The sequence below is a fragment of the Corvus cornix genome, chromosome 4A, assembly GCF_000738735.6.
Source record: "Corvus cornix cornix isolate S_Up_H32 chromosome 4A, ASM73873v5, whole genome shotgun sequence".
In the NCBI taxonomy this organism is placed as follows: domain Eukaryota; kingdom Metazoa; phylum Chordata; class Aves; order Passeriformes; family Corvidae; genus Corvus; species Corvus cornix.
The window spans coordinates 7724621-7748560 of NC_047058.1; the positions used below are offsets into that span (position 1 = coordinate 7724621).

At 39.6% G+C, this 23940-nt stretch overlaps 2 protein-coding genes across 4 annotated transcripts in view; both read right to left on the reverse strand.

Annotated features, from left to right (window-relative positions):
- Nucleotides 1-986: 986 nt before the first annotated feature.
- On the reverse strand, nucleotides 987-15105 carry APOOL (apolipoprotein O like). Of its 2 annotated transcripts, none has more exons than XM_039572168.1 (9): nucleotides 15058-15105; nucleotides 10970-11074; nucleotides 10274-10393; nucleotides 9176-9230; nucleotides 8930-9028; nucleotides 8485-8576; nucleotides 8040-8126; nucleotides 6319-6475; nucleotides 987-4646 (listed from the first exon to the last, which is right to left on the reverse strand). In XM_039572168.1, the coding sequence occupies exons 1-9, from the start codon at nucleotides 15067-15069 to the stop codon at nucleotides 4549-4551; spliced, it is 825 nt and encodes a 274-aa protein (XP_039428102.1). In that variant the 5' UTR covers nucleotides 15070-15105; the 3' UTR covers nucleotides 987-4548. The 2 variants fall into 2 exon arrangements, with proteins under 2 accessions (XP_039428102.1, XP_019143355.1); XM_019287810.3 differs by lacking the exon at nucleotides 15058-15105 and adding an exon at nucleotides 13368-13419.
- Nucleotides 15106-15481: 376 nt separating this feature from the next.
- Nucleotides 15482-23940, reverse strand: part of LOC104691305 (connector enhancer of kinase suppressor of ras 2-like) — a 174426-nt gene continuing 165967 nt past the window's right edge. For both annotated transcript variants that reach the window (XM_020584773.2, XM_010402748.4), the window contains exons 24-25: nucleotides 23528-23727; nucleotides 15482-22886 (exon numbers count right to left, since the gene is read on the reverse strand). In XM_020584773.2, coding sequence (XP_020440362.1) covers nucleotides 22671-22886; nucleotides 23528-23727 — 416 coding nt within the window. In that variant the 3' untranslated portion in view covers nucleotides 15482-22670. The remainder of the gene's footprint in view (nucleotides 22887-23527; nucleotides 23728-23940) is intronic.

The window sequence follows — 23940 nt, forward strand, 5'->3', positions numbered from 1 at the left end:
GTTTACACCCACTCCCTGGTCACAGCAATGGAATTTCTTTCAGTTGTTCCAGCAAAATCCATCTCCCATGTCTGTAAACTAACTGCACCTTGAACAATGGTGTTCTGCCTTTGCCCACTGTGAACCCAGGGTTTCACTGGGGTTTGTACTCCAGCTCTGGTCCACAACAAAAGCACATCAATGCTGGGGCAGGATAAAAGGCAACACTGACTTCTAGAATGGCTTCAATCACAGCTTTTCTTGGCTGCAGCTTACCACCAGCACATAGCTGAGCTTGGCTTCTGGGAATCCCTGCACTTTAAAATAAAAACCACACACAATCCAGTGCCTACAGATTGTCCTTTAAAAGTATAGGCTTCGTAGGACCCCACTATCATTTTGGATTCAAAGTACATTTTCAGCATTTCACTGTGGTTCAGAAATACTGCAAACTTTCACTACAAGATAACTACAGTGCTGCATTCCAATACCTTTACGGTATTTCCCAAGCTGTTCAAGAATCACAGTGACAATCTGCCATTAAAACAGCCACATCACTCATTTACACAGTTTTCCTCCTTTCGAGTAATTTACTCTTTAGGTTACGCCATGTATTACATAATTTATGACTCTTGGTTGGCAAATTGCTTTACCTGGAAGACTGGCACAGAGTCACACTGAGGTAAACACATTTACTACCTGTTTCCTTGAACAGTGTCATTCCTTCAGCATGGATAAAAGCTTCAGTTTTTCCAAGTCCTGAACTATACCATTCTTTAGAAAAAAAAACAAAGAAAAGAAAATGGAAGCACTTCTCAAAATTTAGGACACCGAGCATTAATCTGTCCTTAGTGTTACTTCAGCAATTTCTTCCAGAAGAGTTTCAGTACTTCAAGGGTGAAGTTTTTCCCCCAACATTAATAAACCAAAGTCATTACCGAAATGAACTCTTAAAAAGAAAGGCAAGGAATTGACAATTTTTCAACAGATGGAACAACAGACAAAAGTTAAACGTACTTTTTAAAAAGTATCTTATCACCCTTTATTTCCAGGTGCTTCACAGCAATATGACAAAATAAAGTATCACAATCAGTTTTATCTAAAAAAAATATTAATATCAACAAGTTCCAAATCTCTCTATATTGAATACAATCAACCATAAATAAAAAAACATGCAGCAAATTAAACCTATTTCTGTATTATAAAATACCATGTGACCCCATTCTTTAAGACACTGAATTTTTCACAAATATATAACTTATATAAAAATTACAATATACATTCTTACTTTTATAATGTTGTTGTATTATTGCATTGTGAAATAAACTTTAAGTGACTTTTAAGGATACATTTGAGAGGCATTTCAAAGTGTTTTGCTACAAATTAATAAAACCATGTCTCACAATAAAACTTTTCCCATGTTTTATGCTAATTTTTCACTGTAGCAGATTTGTCTGTTGGGTCCGAAATCTTCAAGAGCCCAAGTCAGGCACATGGTTACCCAGGATGGCATCATGTAGATGTGAATTTGCTTTTTTAAAGCCATTGCATAGCACCTTTACTAGAAATTACTAATATAGACATGTGGCTACAGCTCCTTGCAGTCAGCTGTAAAGTATTATATAACCCCTGGAGGTTCAGATGTCTGAACTGAAAGCAGAGAACACACCCAGCCAGAATACAAAATTTCCCATACTTTTCTCCCACTTTCTTTGGCTGCAGTTAGGGAACAGTTGTCTTTAGCTGTACCTGTTTCACAACATAAACCCTCTAATTTTAACCCCATTGTGTGGGGATAGTAAACAAAAACTGGTGATAAAAATGAAGTAAACAGAAAATTACCCCACCTTGAGGAGAAAGAGAAATCTCAGCTGATGAAAACACTAAGCTAAAAAGTGACAGTAATAGCAGCAGCAGCATCATCAGCGAATCACAGACTGGTGAGGGTTGGAAAGGACCTTAAAGCCCATCTTGTTCCACCCCCAGCCACAGGCAGGGACACATTCCACTATCCCAGGTTGCCCCAAACCCTGTCCAACCTGGCCCTGAACACTTCCAGGGATGGGGCAGCCACCTGGCAAACCCTGACCTGGAATAATCCTGTGCTGCTCACTCCTCTCACCTACCTCAAAGAAATGACACAGCACAGGGACTCCATTCCATGAGCTGCAGAACTGCATCCCTTATCCTGTTCATTCATCAGAGTGGGCAGGAACACTAATTTTAAGTTATGTCCCAGAAGATGTTTAACTCTGAAGTTTAGTTCTCTACCAATGTTGCCCTAAGGAGTAATTTGGGACTGAAATACAGCCCCAGCTTTGTACACCAGGGCCATGCACAGCATGAACCAGATCAGGGGCTGCAATGGAAGGGGCTTGCATGGGACACCTGACTCCTGCCTGCCCAACCAAGGAGCCCGTGGACATTCTGCAGACCGGCTACCCCTACCCGCACCACCAGCTTTGAGTGGAAATGCCCTCAAAACCTGGGAAGTCCCTGAGCAGTTTTTGGCACCACGACAGTGTCCTAAGGCCTGCTCTCCTGGGAAGGGCAGATGTGCTGGTTCCGTAACAGCAATCCAAAGCCGCTCCTCTCCCTGCTCCCAGGAGACCAATTCCTGGGCAGAGTTTTCACTATGTCCTGAAAAATCTCACCACAGTAAACTCCTGCAAAATCCAAGCAAATCTGCAGCATCTTACCTTTCCTGTTGACTTGCTGTGGTAGCACATCACTCAAAGTTAATATTTAACAATTTAGGAGCAGAGCAGATGGGTTTTCCTTTATGTTTTTATCCAGAATGTTATCAAAGGGAGACAGATAATACAATTTCTGGCATCCAGTCATGCCCTTGAAAATGATAATTTCTTCAAGATTTTCACTTACGTCTTCATCTGTTTCCCTGGAAATGGTATATGAAGCCCAGCTACCTAATTTTTCTACTCCTCTCTCTGTGATGAAACACTGAATGTGTCATGTCCAGGAGCTCTCTGAAGATTGATTTAATATCCTCTGATAGCTGCCTGAATTCTGACAGTTGCCTGGGCCTTTAAGAGATGATTAAAGAAACAAAACACATTAAATCCTGTCAGCTGTCCCAGGCAAGTTTAACTGATAGAACTCTTCTTTTTAAACTCCCATTTTCTGATTTCACCTTGCACTGGACTCGAAGCCCAACACTGCCTGAAATTTGGATTTTAAAATATCAGTTTGTTTCTGAACCATCCTAAGAGCTTTACTTCTTTTGCACATTCACCATTTGTGCCTTCTGCACATTCCATCCTGTAGCATCTCCTCACAACTTTGCTAATCCCACAGGGACACCAGGAATTCTGCCTGTATTTCACTGGTCATTTGCCTTTGCATTATCAGCCTTGGAAAAACGAATCAGGTTGTGAAATTTCTTCAGGAAAGCAGGAGCAAATATCCCATCACATCCCAGTGCTGAGAACAGCAGCATTTCAGGCTTTAGCCTTCCAATGAACTATCTGTTCATATGGTTTCTCTTGCTTCCCCCTCAATTGTACAGCAAAGCAAATTTTCATTAATTGAAAGATAACAGAATGAAGAGAAATGGAAGATGAACAGAAGTACAGCAATATACATAATGATAAAAGCAGTGTTTGAAAGTTTCATCCTAGGAAATGTAATTTCTAGTATTATTCTTATGGAAAAACACAGAATTTAAATCAATGGGTACTGCATACAAACTTGTGAGAAGAAAAAGTTGGCTGCCTACTACATCTGTGTTTTTACTGTCTGTCAGCAGTTTAAACCTTGCAACTACCAATTTCCAGCTTCCTAAACATTTCTAATGGATTTTATATAAATTCAGTATCAGTTTCATGGATTAAGAAATTTATACACAGTTCTTCCAAGTATTGGAAGTAGGTGAAAACTGATGCATAGTCTAGAAAGGACGTTTAGAGATCAGTTGTATGTTTCTGCCCAGCTTCAGTGACATCTGAACACACCAGAGGTGTGCAGGACACAGAGTTGTTTCCATTCACCTTTGTGAAAAAGGCAAACAGTACTAAATTATTCTGTAATCAAAAAAAGTGACTCTTTTACACAAGCATTAAAGCCATTGCTGTTCACATGATACAACCATGGATATTTTAAGGCTGCTCAGACCAGCAGGAACTTGCACTTTGTTCCAGAGCTGAAAGATAAAAGACGAAGAAGCCTCTGCAAACCCCATCCCCCACATTCTTCTTTCAGATCAATGAACATCTGAGCCAAAGCAGAGATATGTTTGCATTCTCGAATATCCTTTGTGAAGTGACATTTATTAGCAAGTTTGGCACAGAGAAACCTCATTGGGAGAAGACACTGACAAATCTTGTTTTCTCAGTGTCTCACTAATGACACTGAGTGAATTCCCATTGCTTATATGGAGTCAGGAACAAAATAAGCACTGAACAGAATCATGTACGTCAATAATACAAATCGGGAGATAAGAAAATATCTGATTAAATTATACCTCACAGAGTATGTATTGTAAAGATTATTCCTTCCCTTCTTCCCTCCCCCTTATCTGTAATATTTTGCAGTTTGTAAAGCAGACTTGGCTTAGCTTCTGGTGCTGTACATGTCCACATCTTCTGGGCTGGACTGACCATGGTCCACAAGTTTTGCATCAGGCTTAAATTTTGATGTCTTCACTGTTCCTGTTAGAGATAGTAAAGAAATATCATTTAAAAATATGCATATATTTGAGCTGTAGGGAAAAAAAGCTTATTGTTACATTTTGAGAATTTCTGTATTACCAAACGCTAAGAAAAGATCAAAATCTCTCTGTTCGAGTTCAAAGTGTGTTAAGATGTGATAAAAGAGGATGAGGGCATGTGGGAATGCTGAGCACAGCAGTGGATGGAGAGCAGGACCTCCTCCCACTCTCCAATACCACCTCTAACACAGCAGAGTGAGAGAAGAAATTGTGATGCTTTGCCCAAGAAAGTTTGAGGCATGGAAAAAAATCTCCAGTGTTTCTTGCCCCAGTGCTCCCAGGAGCAGAGCTGGCTCCCAAAACCAACCCTGCCAGATCTTCCCTGAAGCTGCTGCCAGATGGCAACAATTCCAAAGGAAGACAAGCACTCTCACCTGGTTTCACTTCATGACTTCCAAAACCCATGAACTGAGTTTAGTAAAACATTGAACGCCCCCACTCACCCTGAAGGACAGTGCACAGGCTGACTTATTTAATGATACTGCAATTCCAGAGGCTCTAAGGGAATGTAAAGGCAGGTTTTCTAAGGCTGTGTCCCCTGTTCCTCATCTACTTCTTTTCCAGCTACATCACTTGGTCTAACAAAGGGTGTTACATCCTCCTGAAAACTTTGCCCCATTTCGAAGGAGAAAATAAACATCTCTGACAACACAGATTCATTTAGGGCATGGATATTTTTGGCTGTATTAGGGACATGAACTAATTCCACCTATGAAAGCAAAGACAGATCTAAATACACAAACCCAATAAAGACAGTTTGGCCTGAAGCAAATGTAAAAACAGATCAAAGCATTCCACAAGCTAGATCAGAAAAAATTCAGGTCCAAAGCAAAGATGTGAATGTATACTATAGTGAAAATAAAGGGAAAAAAGATTAAAACCTTCACTCAAGTATGTTCTGCTTGCTTTCCAGAAAAACCAATTCCTTCCTTCCAAGTTATTTCCTTGTAACAAATAAAATTCAGAAATTGCCCTTACAAAAAGTAACAGTATTTTAAAAAAAATTTAGTTGTCCTTTATAAGGTAATTCCACTGTTTTCTCTTACAAATTGGACTACAAATTTTTTTATCTGTTAAATAGGCTGTTACATGATCAGTTGATCATCTCAACCATTTAAGATGCACAAGGAACCACTGCAAAAAACCCAGGAAAATAAAATCCAATGCTTCATTTCCCATATACTCACTCCTCTTTCCTTCCACTATGGATCATCTCTGCATTGCTAGCAGAGGCTAAAAGTAATGAAGTCCATTTGAGACTTCAATCTTCTAATTATAATCAAAATTAAAACCTTTTTGTGTGTTTTGCATTTGGATTACTCCTTATTTTGGCCTACAAAGGAATCTGGTTTACATTAACATTGGGTGTCTGACATTACTGAGAGAGAACAGACAATATATAATTCTGATACTGCGTCAGGGCCCACAGTGAGAAAATTATCACCTCCCTGAGGCTCTGAAATATGTATTAAATGACAGCATGTAAAATATGCTCTCAAGAATAATATGCACTGACAGTCTGCTCCAGTTTAGAGCAAGAGTAAGTACAGAATTAAGTCAACTAATTGGATTTGCAAGTTGCCCTGAGTTTACACTTGAAATGTTTAATTCACCTGATGATGGCATTGGATCTTCATTACTCCAACACTCTACTGGCAAAGATTCTGTTCTGTTCAATGATCTTGACTCAACAGCAGACTCAGGTTTGGTACTACAAGTTCCTTTCTTTTTCTTATCTTCTTGCATAATTGGTTTTGACTCTTGCTGCAGCTGTGAACCAAACATTAATAAAAGAAAGCACATGGGTACATGCTTAATACATTATTGCAAAATAAAGCTTTCAGTCTAGAAGCTTATCTTTTATGAAATTATTTTCAGATATGACATCATACAATGATATTCAACTAGTCAGGTGCACACAAGGGACACAGATGGAAAAAGTAAAATGCATGAAACCCCACAGACCAAATAGAATAAATTCATGTATAAGGGAATTTGACATGAGTATGTACTTAGGAGTGAAGCTGTGGTTTTACTTGAGACCCTCCAAAAAGTTCATTTCCAGGTGAGGAGCCTTTGGCCTTACACAAGACTGAAACAGCACTGAGTGTTTACAGAACACTTACTACCCCTAGTTAGCAGAAGATAGAAAGATAAATCATTCTAACACCTTAGTAATGAAAACTAATATATCTTGGGAACAGGTTTCACTCAGGGAAAAAAAATGAAGTTAATAGAAGTGTCTGTACCACATCAATTCTTGTTTTGCTATTATTTAATGACAGTTATCTGAATCTCAGTTTCAAAACTCAGAATTCCATTTGTGCTTCTCAGAGGAAATAAAAGGTGAGGACTGCATGCCAGTGAGCACTGTAAATTTACAGCAATTTACACTGTAAATTTACCTCTACATGTTAGTATAACTGAGAAATTGAAATTTTCTTTGAAAAGAGCAACGAAAAATTACTCCACAAAGCTGAAATTTTTCTCAGGAAGTGCTACTTTTGTCAAGGTTTTATAAATTTCCACTTGAGAAAAAAAATCCTTTCAGGTTGGATAAAACCCATGTTTCATTCCGGGATTACTAACCCAAATTCCATATGTAATTTACAGAAGGTTCATACTGCCCTCTACTCTCTGCTGGCAAGGCCTCAGCTGTTTACTGTGTCCTATTTTGACCACTCCACTTAAAAACACAAACCACACACAAAATCCCCTAAAAACAGGAAAAGCAGAGAAACTAGAGGGAATTCAGAGGAGAATAAGAATTATGTCAGAGTTAGAAAGCCTGCTCTGTAAGAGAAAGTTATTACTGGAGAAGAGAATGTCAAAAACCATGATACATTTTTCATACATAATAGGTCAATATAAAGAGGTTACTGATCATTTATTTACTATGGTTGCAATGAGGACAGGACAAGGAAAAGAAATAAATCACAGGGTAATTCAAACAGACTTCCTGAAAGGGTTGTAGAAGAATAAGCCATTCATACCTACTGTAATCCTGAGTGTCTTTAGCCTAAACTCAGGGGCTGCTTAAGACCAAAGCTTGAATCAGAATGGATCCTTCATGTCAAGATAAAAAATGATCTCTAAGAGAAACTCATTCTTCTCCTGTGCACTCTGCATGTATTGTGCACTACAGAGGGGATCTCAGTATCTATGGGTGTGAAACGTGTAAGAGCAATTAAACACTGAAGTGACTAAAAGATCAGATTGGGGTTTGTGCCTTGCTTAACACAATCAGTAAACGTTAAACAGCATCAGCAGAGGAGTCCACAACTTTCTAATCTCCCTCTCAATGTGTGAGTTATCATTATTTCCCAAGTCCTACCTTGGAGACAGTTTCTTTTTCTGCCCACAGTGACCTCACAGCCTCATAGGTCTGATGACTCGCACAAAGTAACTTTTTCCCTGCTACCTATTTTTTTAGAAAAACATAATTTAACAACAGCTTTAAAAATACATCGACACACATGCCATTCAAATGAAATTAGTCATGTCTGCATGAGAACATGCTTGACCCCAAACTAAGGCTTTTCAACATCTAGTACATATTTCCCTTACATCAAGCAAATTGTAAATAACGTTTAAATTGGTATTAGGACTCCACAGGAAACATTCCCATGCTAAATCCACCTACTCCAAATGAAATCAAAACCTGATCAGCAAAAAAGTGTTCTGGCAATGTTGGCACAGTAGACTGGAGCACCAGTTTTAAAGGACCCAAACTTGTCTCACTATGTTGGAACTGACCACAGATAAACCCAGAAACTTACCTTAGCAATGACCACTGACTGAGCTGGGTAACAAACAGAATATCCTACAGCAGTAAGTCCCAATGGATAAGCAATTTTCTTAAACCTAGAACCTGTACAGAGCCAAGTATTTTGAATAATTAGACAATAATGAAATGCAAACTAAATAGTTGTAGCAATTAAATGCAGGAGACATTGACATTCTGAAAGAGAAATAATCCCCAACTAGGTTTTCCAATATTGTGAAGAATGAGAAGAACAATTGTATTATTAGTCTGTCTAATCCTGCTCTGTCAGGTCTCAGCCAGCTTCTAACAGCAATGAATAATGTCCCTTCAATTTACCAGGAAGGATTTTTCTTTTAGTCACACAGGGTTTTGCCAATGTTTCAGAAGAGTACTCTAACCACAGAAATTGTTACGTGCTCCATATCCCACAGACCAATAATGAAAGAAGCAAACCCTACCTTTTCTTGCCAGCACTACACCAGCCAAGCCTGACACCATAATTACACTGGCTTTGGGAAGAAAGTCTGGGGGAGGGTTGTTCAGGTAAACATAAGCATCTACAAAATGGAAAAAAAAAGAAGACAAAAAAGAAGCAGGGAAATTCAATATTAGTAATTTTATTTCCCACTTAAGAAATAAAGATGAAAACTTTGATTTTACTGAGTTAATATACATGAAATGAGACAGGTATGGGACTTGCCTACCTTTTCCAAACTGAATTGCATCCACTATTCCATTTTTAACAAAGACAAAAGCACTCTACAAAGAAAAAAAATGAAACCAGAAAGTAAAATCTCTGCAAAAGTAGCTGTTCACATATATCTCAGCACGAGACAAAGAATTACTGTGTAACTTTAAAAAACCCAAACCAGATCAGTGACCTTCTAGAAAGGCTGTTCAGAGATCTACCCTCTTTGTGACAAACATTTTTATATTTTTAAAACTTACCTTGACAATTAATTTAAAAAAAAAATCTCTAATGTAAGCTCACTTTCAAAACTGACATGTCAGGAACTGCAGAGTAGGAAAACACCTGGACGCCAACTGTACAATATAAGAAAATTCAATTATAAAATACAATCTCTTCCCTAAAGAGTCTCTCAGGAAAACCGTTTGGAAGAACACCACCGAATTTGTACCGCCAGAGGTCACTGCTACTCAGTGTCAGGAACTCTCACTGATTAATAGCATGAAAAAGTTTGCTACAGACTTATAACAAGAGTATTTCAGTCATGCAGTCACTGACAACATTTTGACAGACCAATGGAATTAATAATTTACAGAAAATACAGGAAGACGTTTTGAATTTTTTTTTTTCCAACTATTAGGGTCTACATTTTTATGTAAAAGCAAAACACAAGCATAAAATCTCTTCCTGTCAACAGCCAGGGTGAAGCTGCTGCTTCCCAGCAGGTACAAGAGCAGTGACAGGCCCCACAGCTCCCTCTCCACCTGGAACAGGCAGTAACAGAGCTGGGAGGTATTTCTGACAACTTGTGAGGAACACCCTGCTGCAACAGGTACATGAGAGGCACTCTGTCTTTTTTGTCAGGTACTGCCCTTTAAAAGCAGCTCCTTCTCCATGGACTGCACCTGGAATTTCAGACTCCAAAACGTCCTCAAGTTTCACCAGCACGAATTTACTACTGCTGTAGAAGGAGGGCTCATTTTTCCATCCTAAATTGTCTTATGCCAAGACAAGAGACTGCAAGAAACCCTCCAGGGGGAAGTAACCTGTTTTTTTCAGCGGTGAGTCGAGTGCTGAGGAACTGCAGGAAGCCTTGGGCGCAGGCTTTCCTTACCTGGCACCACCCAAAGTAGCGGCCGGTCGTCTGTCGCACTGCCGAGAGCTGCTGCTGCAGGTGCCCAGGCTGCTCCTCGATGTACTTTGACTTCAGAGGGGGGGCACTGTAAATTGGGAGCTGGAAACAAAGGCACAGCTGTACAGCAGGGACAGAGTTCTCTATTCTCAGTAGCTGCTGCACTTGAATGGGGTTTTTCAAGCCTGCAAATGCTCAGTGTTCTCAATATGGCAAACAAAACCTCTACATGGAATTATGAACTTTTAAGAGTTCCAAACTGACTCAAGTGTGACTTCACTCTTTAGAAATGAAAACTGAAGCAACTCTACAGATTCTAAGCAGCAAAATTACTGAGTATGACAAACTATCATTCAGCAAAGGCATGAGCAAGAATAATTAGATGGATGTGTGTATTACCAGAAACTGCACATTACAAAAGGATGCATCAGAAAGTATTCTATTTTTACCTTTTCTGACTTCAGTTTTGAACTACTGTAATAATGACAATGAGATAAAACTTTACTAATTTAGTAACACTTTGTGCTTTATTTGAGCTACAGTTGTCAGTTATTTATTATCACATATTACTTTGCTATGTATTTTAGTTACTGAGTAATATAATTCAATGGAAAGAGCTGCTATTCTGCAGATCTTTCCAGTATTATTTTAAAGACCAACAAAAAGGAGGATTCATACCTTATCTGGCTTCACCAGCTGACTTTTTGACTCCTTTTCTGTTGCTGCATATACAGTAATACATACAAATGGCAGCCCAGAACAAACAGCTGCCAGCTTTGCCACCTGGGACAGAGAGATGAAAAAAGGGAGTCTTAATGCTGAAATAAAAATTTCCCTTGGGCTTCATCAAATATGGGATTAAACAAGTCACTTTTAAAACCTTTTTTAAGCCTTATGCCTTTTAGAAATGCCTTCTGACTTATACGAAGATTTTCTCAAATTATAATGGTAAAGAAAAAGATAAAGATCCCTGACAACAGTTTTATGTCTAAAATACCAGGAAGAACTTTGTGCTCAAAGGCACACTAATGCTTCCTTCACCTGTTAGGATAAATTCAGATGTAATTTACTCAGCATGCAGGAACTCCAAGTCAATGAATGACTCATTTCAGCAAAAACACGTGGATTTTATTTGCTGCAGAGACAGAGCAAGCTCCTCTTCCCCCAGAGACTGCCAAGTAGGGCAGTGACCCTGGGCAGGAATTTGTGAGAGCTCTGCCCCTCTCCTCACTGGGAGGGCCATCCCCAGGTGTGTGAGCAGACACTGAGCCCACAGCACGTCTGTGTCTGCAGTGGCACAGGGGGAGATACCAAAACTCGTGACATGAAAGGTCTGTGTGCTTCCCTTGCTGCCCCACCTGTGTGGGGAGGTGTGGATGTGGGCAGAAGGAAGATGGAGGTGACTCCACTGCCAGAATCTGCAGAGAAAAGTCTTACATACAAAAAATAAACATCAGCCACACTGCCACCAGCAGGGCTGGCCATGAATCCAGTCAGTCACACGCTGACTAAAGATCTAACATGCAGCGTTAGTGAAGGTTACACAGCAACATCAAACTCTCAGTACAGCTGAGCTCTTGGCTGCCATTCCAAGGGCCACTTGCCATCTTTCCTTCCATGCCCAACAGCAGGAAAAGCCACTGGGATGTTCTGCTGGCTCATGTGCCCAGCCCAGGATCGTGGCTCTTGTGACACCCAACAGGCCCAGGACACAGAGACCAGGTGAGAGAGGAGGGTGACAATCAAAGTAAGTCCCAATTAGCACAATAATTGCCTCTCTGATAAGAAATGCAAAATGCCACAGTCTGAGCTACAGAAGATCATCTAGAAGAGGTGTGTGTCTTCAAAATCTCTGTATTTTCAAAGAACTATTAAAGAAAAACTACTTAAAACCTATCATAATTCAGATTGCTTATTTCAGTACAGCATGCTACCAGAACAAGATACCAATTTTCAGTAGACACTAGAAGCACAACTGAATTTAAAAGTGACAGAGCATGGAAAAGCTGTACTGTTCACTTAAAAAAATTCATATATTTTTAAAAGTCACAATGGAGTTCTGTGCTCAGTGTAAAAGAGAAAGCTATATTGGGAATGATGAAAGTAGCTCCTGACTGACAGTAATTGCTTTACTTTTGTATGCCTGCAGACAAACACATAAATGTTTGAAGATCCAAGGAAACAGCTGTACTGGCTAACATTTACACTGGCACAGTTATTCCAAGAGGGTTTCACCCTTTTCTACTGAAATCACAAAGAACCAGAGTGAAAGAAAAAGCAACATCACCTTGACTGCATTAAAGAGGCTTCACTGCATGGAGCTGTTTATCCTGTTTCTTATCTAATCATGAGATGCACTAAAAAGACTCAATTAGCTAAGCTGTTTCTCATATTCATTTATTGAAATTATTTTATTAAAAGTTTCTTAAGAGGCATTATGTATTAAGCAAGGAAAATCATATATTGTTTAGCTGAAGAAATCAAAAAGCATTTTACCTATGAAAACTTCTACAGAAGTCACTGAGAATTAAGAAACGGCAGGATCATATTGATATATCAAACACTAAGAAAGAAGCACAGAGAAAAACACCTGCACCAAGCTAGAGCTGTGAAACACCCTGGAATTACATGTTCAGCCAGTAGAATGATTTCAGAGCATCAGCTGATAACTGACTTAGATAGAAATAAAAATCTTCTTTTGGATGAATTCAGGAAATTGCTGCAGCTACAAAAGCCATGAGGCCAGGTGACATTTCTGGAGATGAATTCTGCAGGGACACAGAGCTAAACACCAGCAGAAGGGAATGTCAGTGGCAGGAGTTAAAATATTACCTGTAACACCACTGCCATGTTCCTGACCTGCAGTACCTACAACTGAAGGATTTTTTTTTCCCTAGGCATAAAAGCCCACCAAAGACAGACATGGCATTATTTTTGATGAGAAGCCTGAACAGCAATTATTTTCTGAAGAAATGCATTATACACTCTCTAGCAGAAAATTGTTACAGCTACGCCTCTTAATAGTAGAACTGGAGTAAGACCAATCAAAATATAATAATAAAACTGTCAAATGTACCTGGATAATTTTGGCTTTAAGTCTTTGCATTTCAAACAATCTGCTTCAAAGTGCTGGAATCTTATCAAAGATAAAAAATACAGATTCTATTAAAAAAAAAAGTTAAAAAGCTGCATCACTACAAAGAATTCACTACGTTGCACTCAAAAGATGCAAAATACAAACTAAACCATAATAAAACCATATAGTTAATTTATGCTAATCTCCAAGACATTGTTTCCCACTGAAACTACAAATTCTGTGTACTTGCTTCAAGAATTGGAGCATGAGTCAGGAAACTTGCTCTGAAAGCAGGAACAGCCTCAAAACAAATGCAATCAAAGGAGTGGGGTATATGCAAAAATCTGATGCATGGATTTATATATAAAAATATACGAGTTCTTTATCACAAAACGGGAATCTACTAGCCAGGTTAAAATAAGATTAAAATTTAGCTCCTACCTCACATCGCATTTTCCATGATGAAATGTTAATTAAAGAATAAAGAGTCATAGGTTTATGACTTTCTCCTACCACTGAGATGTCTTGCAGTGGATCAGAAAACTGTCTCACTCCTTTTGGTTTATTTTTCCCAGAAGTTACACAAGACATGACAATTGCCAGAAGCTTGGGGGCCAAACCCAGTATCCTAATTCAGGTGTGTATTTACAAATCTCTAATGACAACTACCAAAAACCCACACAAAAGTGGAACAGAGCATCCTCCCAGTTCACCTCCATGGATTTGGTTTTAATCTTGGTCTGCCAGATGGTGACCCACAGAGAGTGAAATCTTAAGGAGAATAAAACTCTTATTAATCTTTCATAGTAAATAGTAAAGAACACACATAAAATTACGTCACTTCACTAAAGGTACTGAATCATTCAGATTTATGTACTGAGCCAAACTACTTCAAGATCACCCAGCCAGACAGCAAAGCCAAAGACAATTTCTTTTTCCATAACAAACTTAAGATAAATGTTTTAATTTCTCTGGCTGTCCTTGTTGACATCATAGTTTTCTCTGCAGATATATACACATTTTAAATGCTTTTCAAAAGTAAATAGGAAGATTCATGTGAGAGCAACCTATTCATCAATTTGACTGTGAACATTGGAAAACCTGTCTAAACGTTTGTGAGAAAGCCTAGAGCTTTACATGCACGTCTTTCTCTGTTTAACGACACTGTAGTATTCCTACAAGTCGAGATATTTTAGATACTTGTAACCCTGTTAGCTCGTAACAGCGTGATTTTAACAGCCTTGTTTTAGTGATGTACAGCACTACTAGCACTTTATCATGTTACTACCAAACTATCATCTCGATATTCCTCGAGTTGAAGGTGTTTCGGGGGCTGTGAGTAGATGCAGAATAACCAGAAGAGAAATACTGCCTTTATTCCCTTTTGCATAATTTAACCACCTCTCGAACCAGCTCTTTCCCCCTCAGGTCCCACACTACCACAGAGACCCCTCATTGCCCCACTCCTCCACCTGACCCCGGCTTCCGCGGCACCCGCGGCTCCTTCCCCCCAGCACCGCCGGAGCTGCGGGCGGGCCGGGCGCTCCCGAGGGGCCGCACGGAGCCGCCCCGGGAGCCGCGGGACAGCGGAGCCCGCGGGACAGCGGAGCCTGAGGGGCAGCGGAGCCTGAGGGGCAGCGGAGCCGCGGGGCCGGAGGCAGCTCCGGCCTGAGGGCGGGCGGACACTCACCTTGGCCGCCATGTTGGACAGCGCCGCGTACGGCGCCCGGGATGGGCCGCGCCGGGCGGGGCCGAGGGGCCGGGGCGGGACCGCGCTCAGACCGGGCGGGACCGCCCTCAGCCGGCATCGCCCCAAGCTGGGCAGGGGTGGATGTCCCTCAGCCGGGGCCGGATCGCCCCGAAGTGGATAGGGATGGGAGGGATCGCGCTCTCAGCTGGCATCGCCCTAAAGCGGGCAGGGATGGATCCCCCTCAGCCAAGATCGCCCCAAGGTGGGCAGGGATCCCCCTCAGCCAGGGCAGGGATCGCGCCCAGACCGTGCAGAATCCCCCTCAGCCGGCATGGCCCTCAGACCGGGAAGGATGCCCCTCATCCCGCATCGCACTCAGCCTGGATTACCCTCAGAACACACAAAATCCTCCAGAAACGCACAATCTAAGTGCAGATAATTCGTTTATTGAAGTCCAAATTTACAACTGAAGTTTACAACTTTTTTTTTTTTCCCCCCAAAACAAAAGCTTTGTTTGAATTTAGGAAGAATAAATGTTTGTTTTTGTTTTTGTTTTTGTTTTTTTTTAATAATGTACAGACTATATCTCTTAAATAAGTTAATATCTTTGAAAAAAGAGCAATATGTTCCTTTTTTTAATGTTGCAGTGCAACTTACAACTTACATGTCTGTGCAATGTACCATGAGGTATATGCCCAGTGAGCAACACACAGTGAAGTTTTCCATTCATAAATTTTCATTGTAGACACACAAAAAGTTAACAAGTTATTAATCTGTGATAGAAAAAACGCAGCCGGTTACAGTAATTCACACAGAACTCATCTGGAAAGAGGGAAAAAAGAAACCTAATGTTCATTGCCTATAGAAACTATTGGATCATCTCTCAACATAGACAAGTATAAAATTAAAAATACTGTTGTGAAACTGAAGAAATACTGTATTATCCAGGGGTTGAAACCTCGTTTGACCTGTATTAGTCTAGAACCATTGGTTTTCTCTCTGTAGCATCCATGAGCTGAGGGATTTACTGTGGTACCGATGGAGCATCTGCTCATCAAAGCATTAAGCACGATGGGAATTATAGAAAAGTTGCAGAATGCTCAACAACTTACAACTCCAACATTTTCCCTGGCATGGACAGGTGGTTTTCCATTGCCTCTTAGTTCATCTCCCAGCTGATTAGAAAAACAAGGCTGAAACATAGAAGATTACTCGTATGTGAAGCTTGACACTTCAAACTTCGCGAGATGGCTCTAAAATACTTATTCTTCTTAACGACAGAAAACATATATTTATTTAAGAAAGAATCATCCACAATATAACTTTGTGATAAATAACAGTTCTGCCTCTAATACATATATACATACTGCTTGTAAACAAAAATGCCCACAGGTCATGGAGTCTCCATGATTTTTATACAAGGCGCTATAGTTTTTTTTTTTTTTTTTTTTGTTATTGAAAACAGTCCTAGTGAAAGTTTGGTTTATAACCTCCTATTGCTACAGAAACAGTAAGAATGTTTATATTTACAAAGAAACAAAGACCATGGAGACCCCATAGCGTTATTTGCCAAAGATCTGAAGTTGGTGGGGTTTGCAAAACACACGTTGTCAGCATGTTGGACAGGTTGAACACCAGCAGTACGATACTCCAGTGCTTTGGTATTTCAACCCCTGAATATACAAAGACATTACTACAGCCTACTTCACAGTTTAATGCAAGTAAAGTGCAAGCCATAGTACAAGGGTGTCATACATTTCCATACATGTAAGCGTTATCTAAAAAAGGCTCTATACAAGGTTTATTAGCTATTTAGTAACCTAGAAGTCACCTATGGCCCAGCAATTAATGATCTTACAAGGATATTGTCTTTGCAATACAGTATGTGTCAAATGTAAAAAGTTTATTAATACTAGTGCATTTCTCTTATATCCTAACCTGTTTTCTCGTCAGATTTTTAAGCTGAAATCCTTGTTTCTCAGTAAAACAGAAGTCTTAACTGGTAACAGGGTCTTACTGGTTTTTTGGCCAGTGAACACGGTTCGTTAAGACATACTTGTTTCGTGGTTGCTAGTGAAAAAATGCAATAGTTAATATGTATAATGTGACATCCTTAGTTAATCTGCAGCATTCGGACAGACGCATTTACTGCTAGTAAAAAGATCTGTATTGATACCCTCACCAACTCCTGAGGATGAACAATATTCTAGAAATGTGAGGACAGAAGCTACAGGGCTTAGCTGGTCAAACAGCAGGTTGTTGACATATTTGATCATTTTTACAACATTGCTTTCTTTCAAATACTGCTCATACAGTGGCATTAATGCTTAAAGTCCCTAATTGTCACTTCTAATGCATGTATGTGCTCAATAAAAATAAAGGTATATCTGCCTGGCCTGCATTAAGAATGAATATGGTTCTTTTCCTGAAGGCAGTTTCTGTCTGAATGATTTAATTTTTTATTTTTTTTTAAGAGGAGGTCCCAGTAGTATATCACCTATCTTCAAACCTGATAGAAGCTTAAACAATATTATTTATAAACCTCCTTCTGGATGTGCAAGAGTGTTAAAACCCGTAAAATGTAGAAAATAAGCTTTAAAAAATGTTTCTTTCACTATTAGTTACATCCAGAGCAGAGAGTCCCCTGCCCCCACGTTAGAGAGTGGAACTGATCGGAAACATCACATTTTGCTTGTGTGTAATGGGAGCAAAGAAAATACCTATAAACATCAACTAAGAAAATAGAACCCACTAGTTTTGGTTTAAATAGCCATGTAATTTCCATACATCAGCTGATGTGGCTCAGGTGCGATTTTTAGATGGGATTTTCAGATCTGTGCCCACATAACACCCATGGAGAGCCTCAACCACTCGGTATGAATTCATCTGAGAGAGGAGACGGAGAACCTTTCCCCACACCATCCTGCCTGGAAAACCTACCCTGAGCCTCAGCTTTAGTGAGGGAAACATTCTGGAAGAAAAAGAGCTTTTTAATACTGAATATAAATGAATAGTTAATATTGCTTCTCCAGTCTTTCCTGTTATGACCCATTTTTTGTCCTAGTGGTAAATAAACATCATTTGGCAGCAGGGAAAGTGATGTGTTGTCTCGGTGGCCTAAGGCATGTGGTACATGGAAAATCTACCGTGGAAAACCTGTGCCCTTCTGGCTGCCCTAAAAGCACCATTTCCCTACTGTGAAAACTGAGGAGAGAATAAAATCCTCTATGAGACCAAGCCACCACTTATTTCTCTAACATTAAATGTAGGGAACCCGGATGTGCCCTGAATGGGGTGTTCGAGCTGAGACCCAGCAATACAAACAGGCCTGTGCTCTCTTCCTGAAGGAATCTCTCTAGGACAGTCAGAATATCTGTAGAGACACAAGACTTGCTTATACTGACAAATTGAGTGTTTAAACTGTAAATTAAATTGTCTGGTGGTATCCTCTAGTTCAGGGGCAGCTGACAGGCATTGCAGAGGGGGCTGGTTTTGTTGTGCTGCATCATGCCTTAGCCAGGGGTTGTTTTACACAAACCATCTTTGAAGGACTTTGTTCCCCACTGCATGAAGAGTTTGTACAAACTGTTGATGAATTATCAGAGAATAGCTCTGCTGGCAGAGCTGTCCCTCCTCAAGGATCAACAGCCCCCAGCTATATCACCCTGGTCATAAATACTGCTATTTTTTTGGCAGAAAAGAATGCTTTTACCGCTTTGGAAGACAGTAAAACCACATGAGGAGAGAATATGGCAAATAAGGTATGTGATACTCTTGGCCTGATTCGCATTACTTGAGACAAAAATAAGAAGAATGTTCTTTGTTCTCCTCAGATTTGTGTTGAGTCTAACAATTTCTACCTGATTGTTATTTTTTCTCCCAGAAGTCCTATTAACATTTAAAGTGAAATCTCCTGAAGGTCAGCAGCAGAATTCTACAACTTTTGAGGAGGCTTAGCCCTTCTCAGAGCCGCTGTAAAGTAACCCCTTCAAAGGTACCTGTACTGTCCTTCACAAGACCTTGGAGAATGAGTGTTCTGGTCTGGAAGGCTGTAACTGCTGAGAGGAGTAAGAGTAGACTTAAGTGGCCATGTACAATTCTCTGCAACACTCATTTCTTTTTCCTTGGAAAAAGCCAGTGGAGCACCACATTTCCAGCTCAAAAGGCAGCAGCCGAGAGCTGAATATACTGATACGAACCCCCTCCTCCTCCTTTGATTTTCGTTCCTGTCAATTAGAGCAAGCTCAGGGTAGTTTTCACTTAAAATAATGAAACCAAGAAAAATGTCTCAGTTCTCTCAGGAGGTGATGCTGAGAGAGCTATTAAGACACTTTCAAAGATCTGACATGTCACAGAATACAGAACAGTATTAAAAAAGGAGGGGAATCAGTAGCTCAGGGGGAGCATTAAATCAGTTGTAATGAAAAATAGCCAGTAACAAAAAGACTCAGCTTGTAGGGTGTCAGAAAAAGTCTATGGGCTGAGACATTTTACCTGCAGGAATCCTGAATGAAGACACTAATAAGATCCAGTTAAATAAATCATATCCAAACAACATTTCCATGTTGTTGTATATGTTAAAAACCAAGTTTTACCTGAGAATTCAGGCAGGAAAACGGGTAAATTAATAAATCTATTGTACTGGTGCTATTTATTTCCCTTGATGAATGCAACAGCCAAACCTCGTTCTTTTCTTATTTAAAAATACGGCATCAAAACGACCACAACAATTTCAGCTGCTTTGTACAGTGTGTTTCAGCACCTATTGGTCCAGGAGAATTAGACATATTTTAACACATGAGCAGGATTTGGTGCATGAATTTTTAAATACAGTATCTGTATTGCACTTTGCATTCCAGTGAGTTCAAAGGTGGTGAAAATTCAAATAATTGTGCTGTGGTGACTGTGCACATTACTCTCTGCAGTACATATAGATTGGCACCTACATCCAGGAGGAGGAAACCCATGGCAGGGAGGGAAGGGCTGCAGGGTGGAGTTGAGTACATGTGCCAGGGGTATGCTAAGTTGTTGTGAAACGGCTTCCAAATGCCAGCTGACATTTGTGAAAGAATAAAGTCTTTGTATTGCTTAATTTAGCAGTTTGATTTTGCTTGCTTTAAGGCACAAGCAATGCCAGACAAATGTTTCAAACTTTTCTCCCAGTTAATCTTAAGCCCATTAGAGGGAATTTCTGCAGTGTATCTCATCTCATTTCATCTCATGAATCTCCTGGACAATTTATTTGGCCTATTCAGTGCAAATCAGGTTTGCTGAGAGCTGCTCTGCAAGAGCAGAATGCAGACTCACAATTCCAAGAAATTTTAGAAACAATGATCTCATGACACTGGAAGGTTTTTAAAGATAAGCTGAGCGAAAGTGTGAACTCTCAACTATTTATCTCATCTACTCATATTTCAGAAATTGTATTTAAACTTAAAACTGAGATAATCTATTTTCCCTGCTACTTGTGTCATTTCTGAGAAATATATCTTCCCAATTATATTTATCATTTTCAGCTATAAGTAGTATTCTCTGTTTTCCTGTGACTTCACTGAATATGCTTGGTTCTGTCTTGAGTGACAATACAGTGGCATTTGAAATCCTTTTGGAAAGCTATTTGAAAATAATATAGATCTTTTCATTATGAAAGCACAAACCATCTTTTGGGTTTGAAACCAAAGTCATATTTAAATTTCTTTAGGAATTTAGATAGTTCAATCTATTTAACTAATTTGGTGATCATCCATCACTTCTTGCATGTATAGTATGAGTTAATTTCCAAATGGATTCTATAATTTACGCTGTTGCTCACTGGAAATGAAGGAATGAAATTGAGACTGGAAAAAAGGGAGGAGGCAAGGGAATGGTGTTTTAAATTTTGTCTTTGTTTCTCACTATGCAATTGTATTTTAAATTGTTAATAAATGAATTTTCCCCAAGTCAAGTTGGTTTGCCTACGATAACCATTAGTAGGTGATCTCCCTGTCTTTATCTCAACCTGGGAGCTTTTCCATGACATTTTTTCCCCCTGTCCAGCCAAGGTCAGCCCCCCTCAGCTGCTCTGCGGAGATGGAATTAATACCCAGGACACCTTCACATGGGTTTGACTTTGGGAATAATAAAATCTCTCCCTGGATATTAGGACCTCACTGAGATAACATTTTTTCCTCTCTTATGCTGAACTACATGGATTTTACAGTCCTGCATGTATGAGAGACAATTAGGTTTATCTTGTGAAAAAATTATCAGTGAAATCTGTTTCAATGAAATCTGTTTCAGTGAAATGACATCAGCTGTATTCACATCCCCTTCGTTCTGCCTTTTAGAGCTATTCTAGCAAGCAGAGTCAAAGCAAACTGTGAATGGTTTTGAAATCTATGTTCTCAGTAGCATTCAGAGCAATCTTCTTTTCCCCCCAAGAATACAAGTATTTTGCCCAAAATCTGATTCTTACAAACCATTCTCACCCAGGCAAGGAAGTGAAATACACCGTGTGACTTGTGTGTCTTCCCAAACCAATCAATACAGATTGGTTTTCGAATGATGTTTTGAATAACTTCACCCACTTGCAAATGTACTGCTAGCAGTTAAAAATTATTGCCAGACATTACATAATTTTTGAATAATTAACTCAGCTATAGATGTCAGTCTATCACAGAATGTAATTGATTAGTTTAGGAGGTTTTTTAGCTTTTTTCTCATGCTTTTTTGAATTTTGTGACTCACAGTCATGTGTCACTTAAATTCACAGTGAAGAAACGATGAAAACCTGCAGTATGTACCTTACTCAGTGCAGATGTTTTTTTTTCTTTCACCATGAAATACTTCAAATTCTATTAAAACCAGTTTAAGTTGCAGCATTAGTGAACAACCAATATTGTTCTACTCGTATCTTACCTCTGTGCCAAACCTGCTTGCTCGTGTTCCTTCGTTTGAAAGGCAGGCACAGCACATTACAAACACAGTATTTAAATGGCATGTACAGAGTGCCCATAGGGCCAGACTGGGATCTATTTCTTAGATGTACAGTGTACATTTTAAGGCACACTATAGGGATTGAGTTTACATTTTGATAACTCTGTCCTTTTATTTGCAAAGATGGTCACTACCTGGAAATGTTGCAAAAATAAATGTTCATCTCTAAGAGTGGCCAATGTATTTATGTCTTCATTTTTATATTTTTTCTCAAGAAAAATTGTGTGAAAATGTGAACTTTAGGGCATTTTGAAAGGAAATGTCAACTACCATGTTACATTTTATATACATAGATATGTATTTATATATATCTAAATATATAAAATGATTGTAGGAGCTCATACTATAAGCTGAGTTCTAGTACAGTACTTTAAATATACTGGTATTTGTTTTCAGTTACACTTCTGCACCACTTCTTTCTAATGCAGAGCTTGATACGGACATTGGTTGATAATAGCAAACAAAAAGAATTCATAAAGAATATTATTGTCTTATCATGCAATGTAGTAGGCATCCTGTGGCACTATTCTCTTACCCAAGTATTTACAGTACTGCTGAGTACCTTAGCAATAAATACCCAGTGTTTTTCTGACTGCATCTTTCAGAGCACCCAGCAGCGACTCAGGCTGAGGCTCCTGTCACACGTGAGTCTCGATGAAGGAGTGTGTGTGTGTCAGCATTGGGGCTGAGCTTGCCAGTTCAGAGGCTCCATTTTGAGACTTCCCAGCAGCACTGTACTCACAAATGTCCAGGAAAAACTCATAGTTCTTTAATTTCCAATCTTTGAACTTCTTTGATGTTAAATTGGGATCATCCAGAAGACTGTTGATAACTGTGAGGTCCCCTTCCTTTGCCTGGCAAATTCCAGAAAGACAGAGGACACGTCAAAATGAAATTTTGTATTTCAGCACCTTATTTCTTCTTTCACTTTAAGTGCTGGGGAAACTACTATGGAAACTTTAATATTTACCTAAATTCAGGAACTATTACAGTATAAACTGTTTGACAGCTCAGTCTGTGGCATGTGCTACAGCTTGCCTTCACAGAGTGACAAATAGTGTCTTTTTTTTCTTAAGTGGGAACATGTTTACTTTCAAGGATTTTTAGTTTCTTTAAAACTTAGTTGTAAGGTACAAAAAAAGCATTAACAATAGAAAATGTAAAGAGATTAAGGACAAGGGGAAGTGGCTTCACACTGCTGTAGGGCAGGGTTAGCTGGGATATTGGAGAGAAATTCTTCCTTGTGAGGGTGGTGAGGCCCTGGCACAGGGTGCCCAGAGAAGCTGTGGCTGCCCCTGGATCCCTGGAAGCGTCCAAGGCCAGGTTGGACGGGGCTTGGAGCAACCTGGGATGGTGGAAGGTGTCCCTGCCCATGGCAGGGGGTGGCAGTGGATGGGCTTTAAGGTCTCTACAACCCAAACCCTTCTGTGATTCCACGATTATACTTTTCCTAGTTTATGTTCCTTACACACAAAATCAGTGATAAAGCACTTACTTTTAAAGTGCTCTTGAGAACTCGGATGTGGTGCAGCTTTTCATTGATCACTGGGTCATTACAGCGCTTCACGAAGGACTTGCGGAACTCCTGCTTGGTGGAGGGCCGCTGCTCTCCGAAAGCTGACAGACTGGCTTCTTCCAGAGTTCTGTAGAGCTCTTGCAGACCATCTGGGGTTTCTTCAATTTCTTTTACGTTTTCTGAAAGAAAAGAAAGAAACCTAACAACAAACCTGATCATTCAGATGAGGTCTCTAAAAGCAGCAATACTGCAACTTCAATACTATATTAACCTATTACTCAGTTCTCCAATGTTTGTTTTGATTGAAACGAGAATATTTGGATCATCCCAAAGCTCAATTTTTTAGTGCTACATCCTGGCATTTCAAGTACAAACTTCTGTTTTTGCCAGCA

Bases quoted from the DNA above. Each gene is read 5' to 3' on its own strand.
- APOOL (XM_019287810.3), bottom strand. From the start codon at position 13,397: ATGCAAAGACTTAAAGCCAAAATTATCCAG. The intron at 10,394-10,969 runs GTATGAATCCTC...CTTTGTTTCCAG, and splicing joins AGCTGGTGAAGCCAGATAAG to CTCCCAATTTACAGTGCCCC. The intron at 4,647-6,318 runs GTGAATTAAACA...TATCTCTAACAG, and splicing joins AGATCCAATGCCATCATCAG to GAACAGTGAAGACATCAAAA.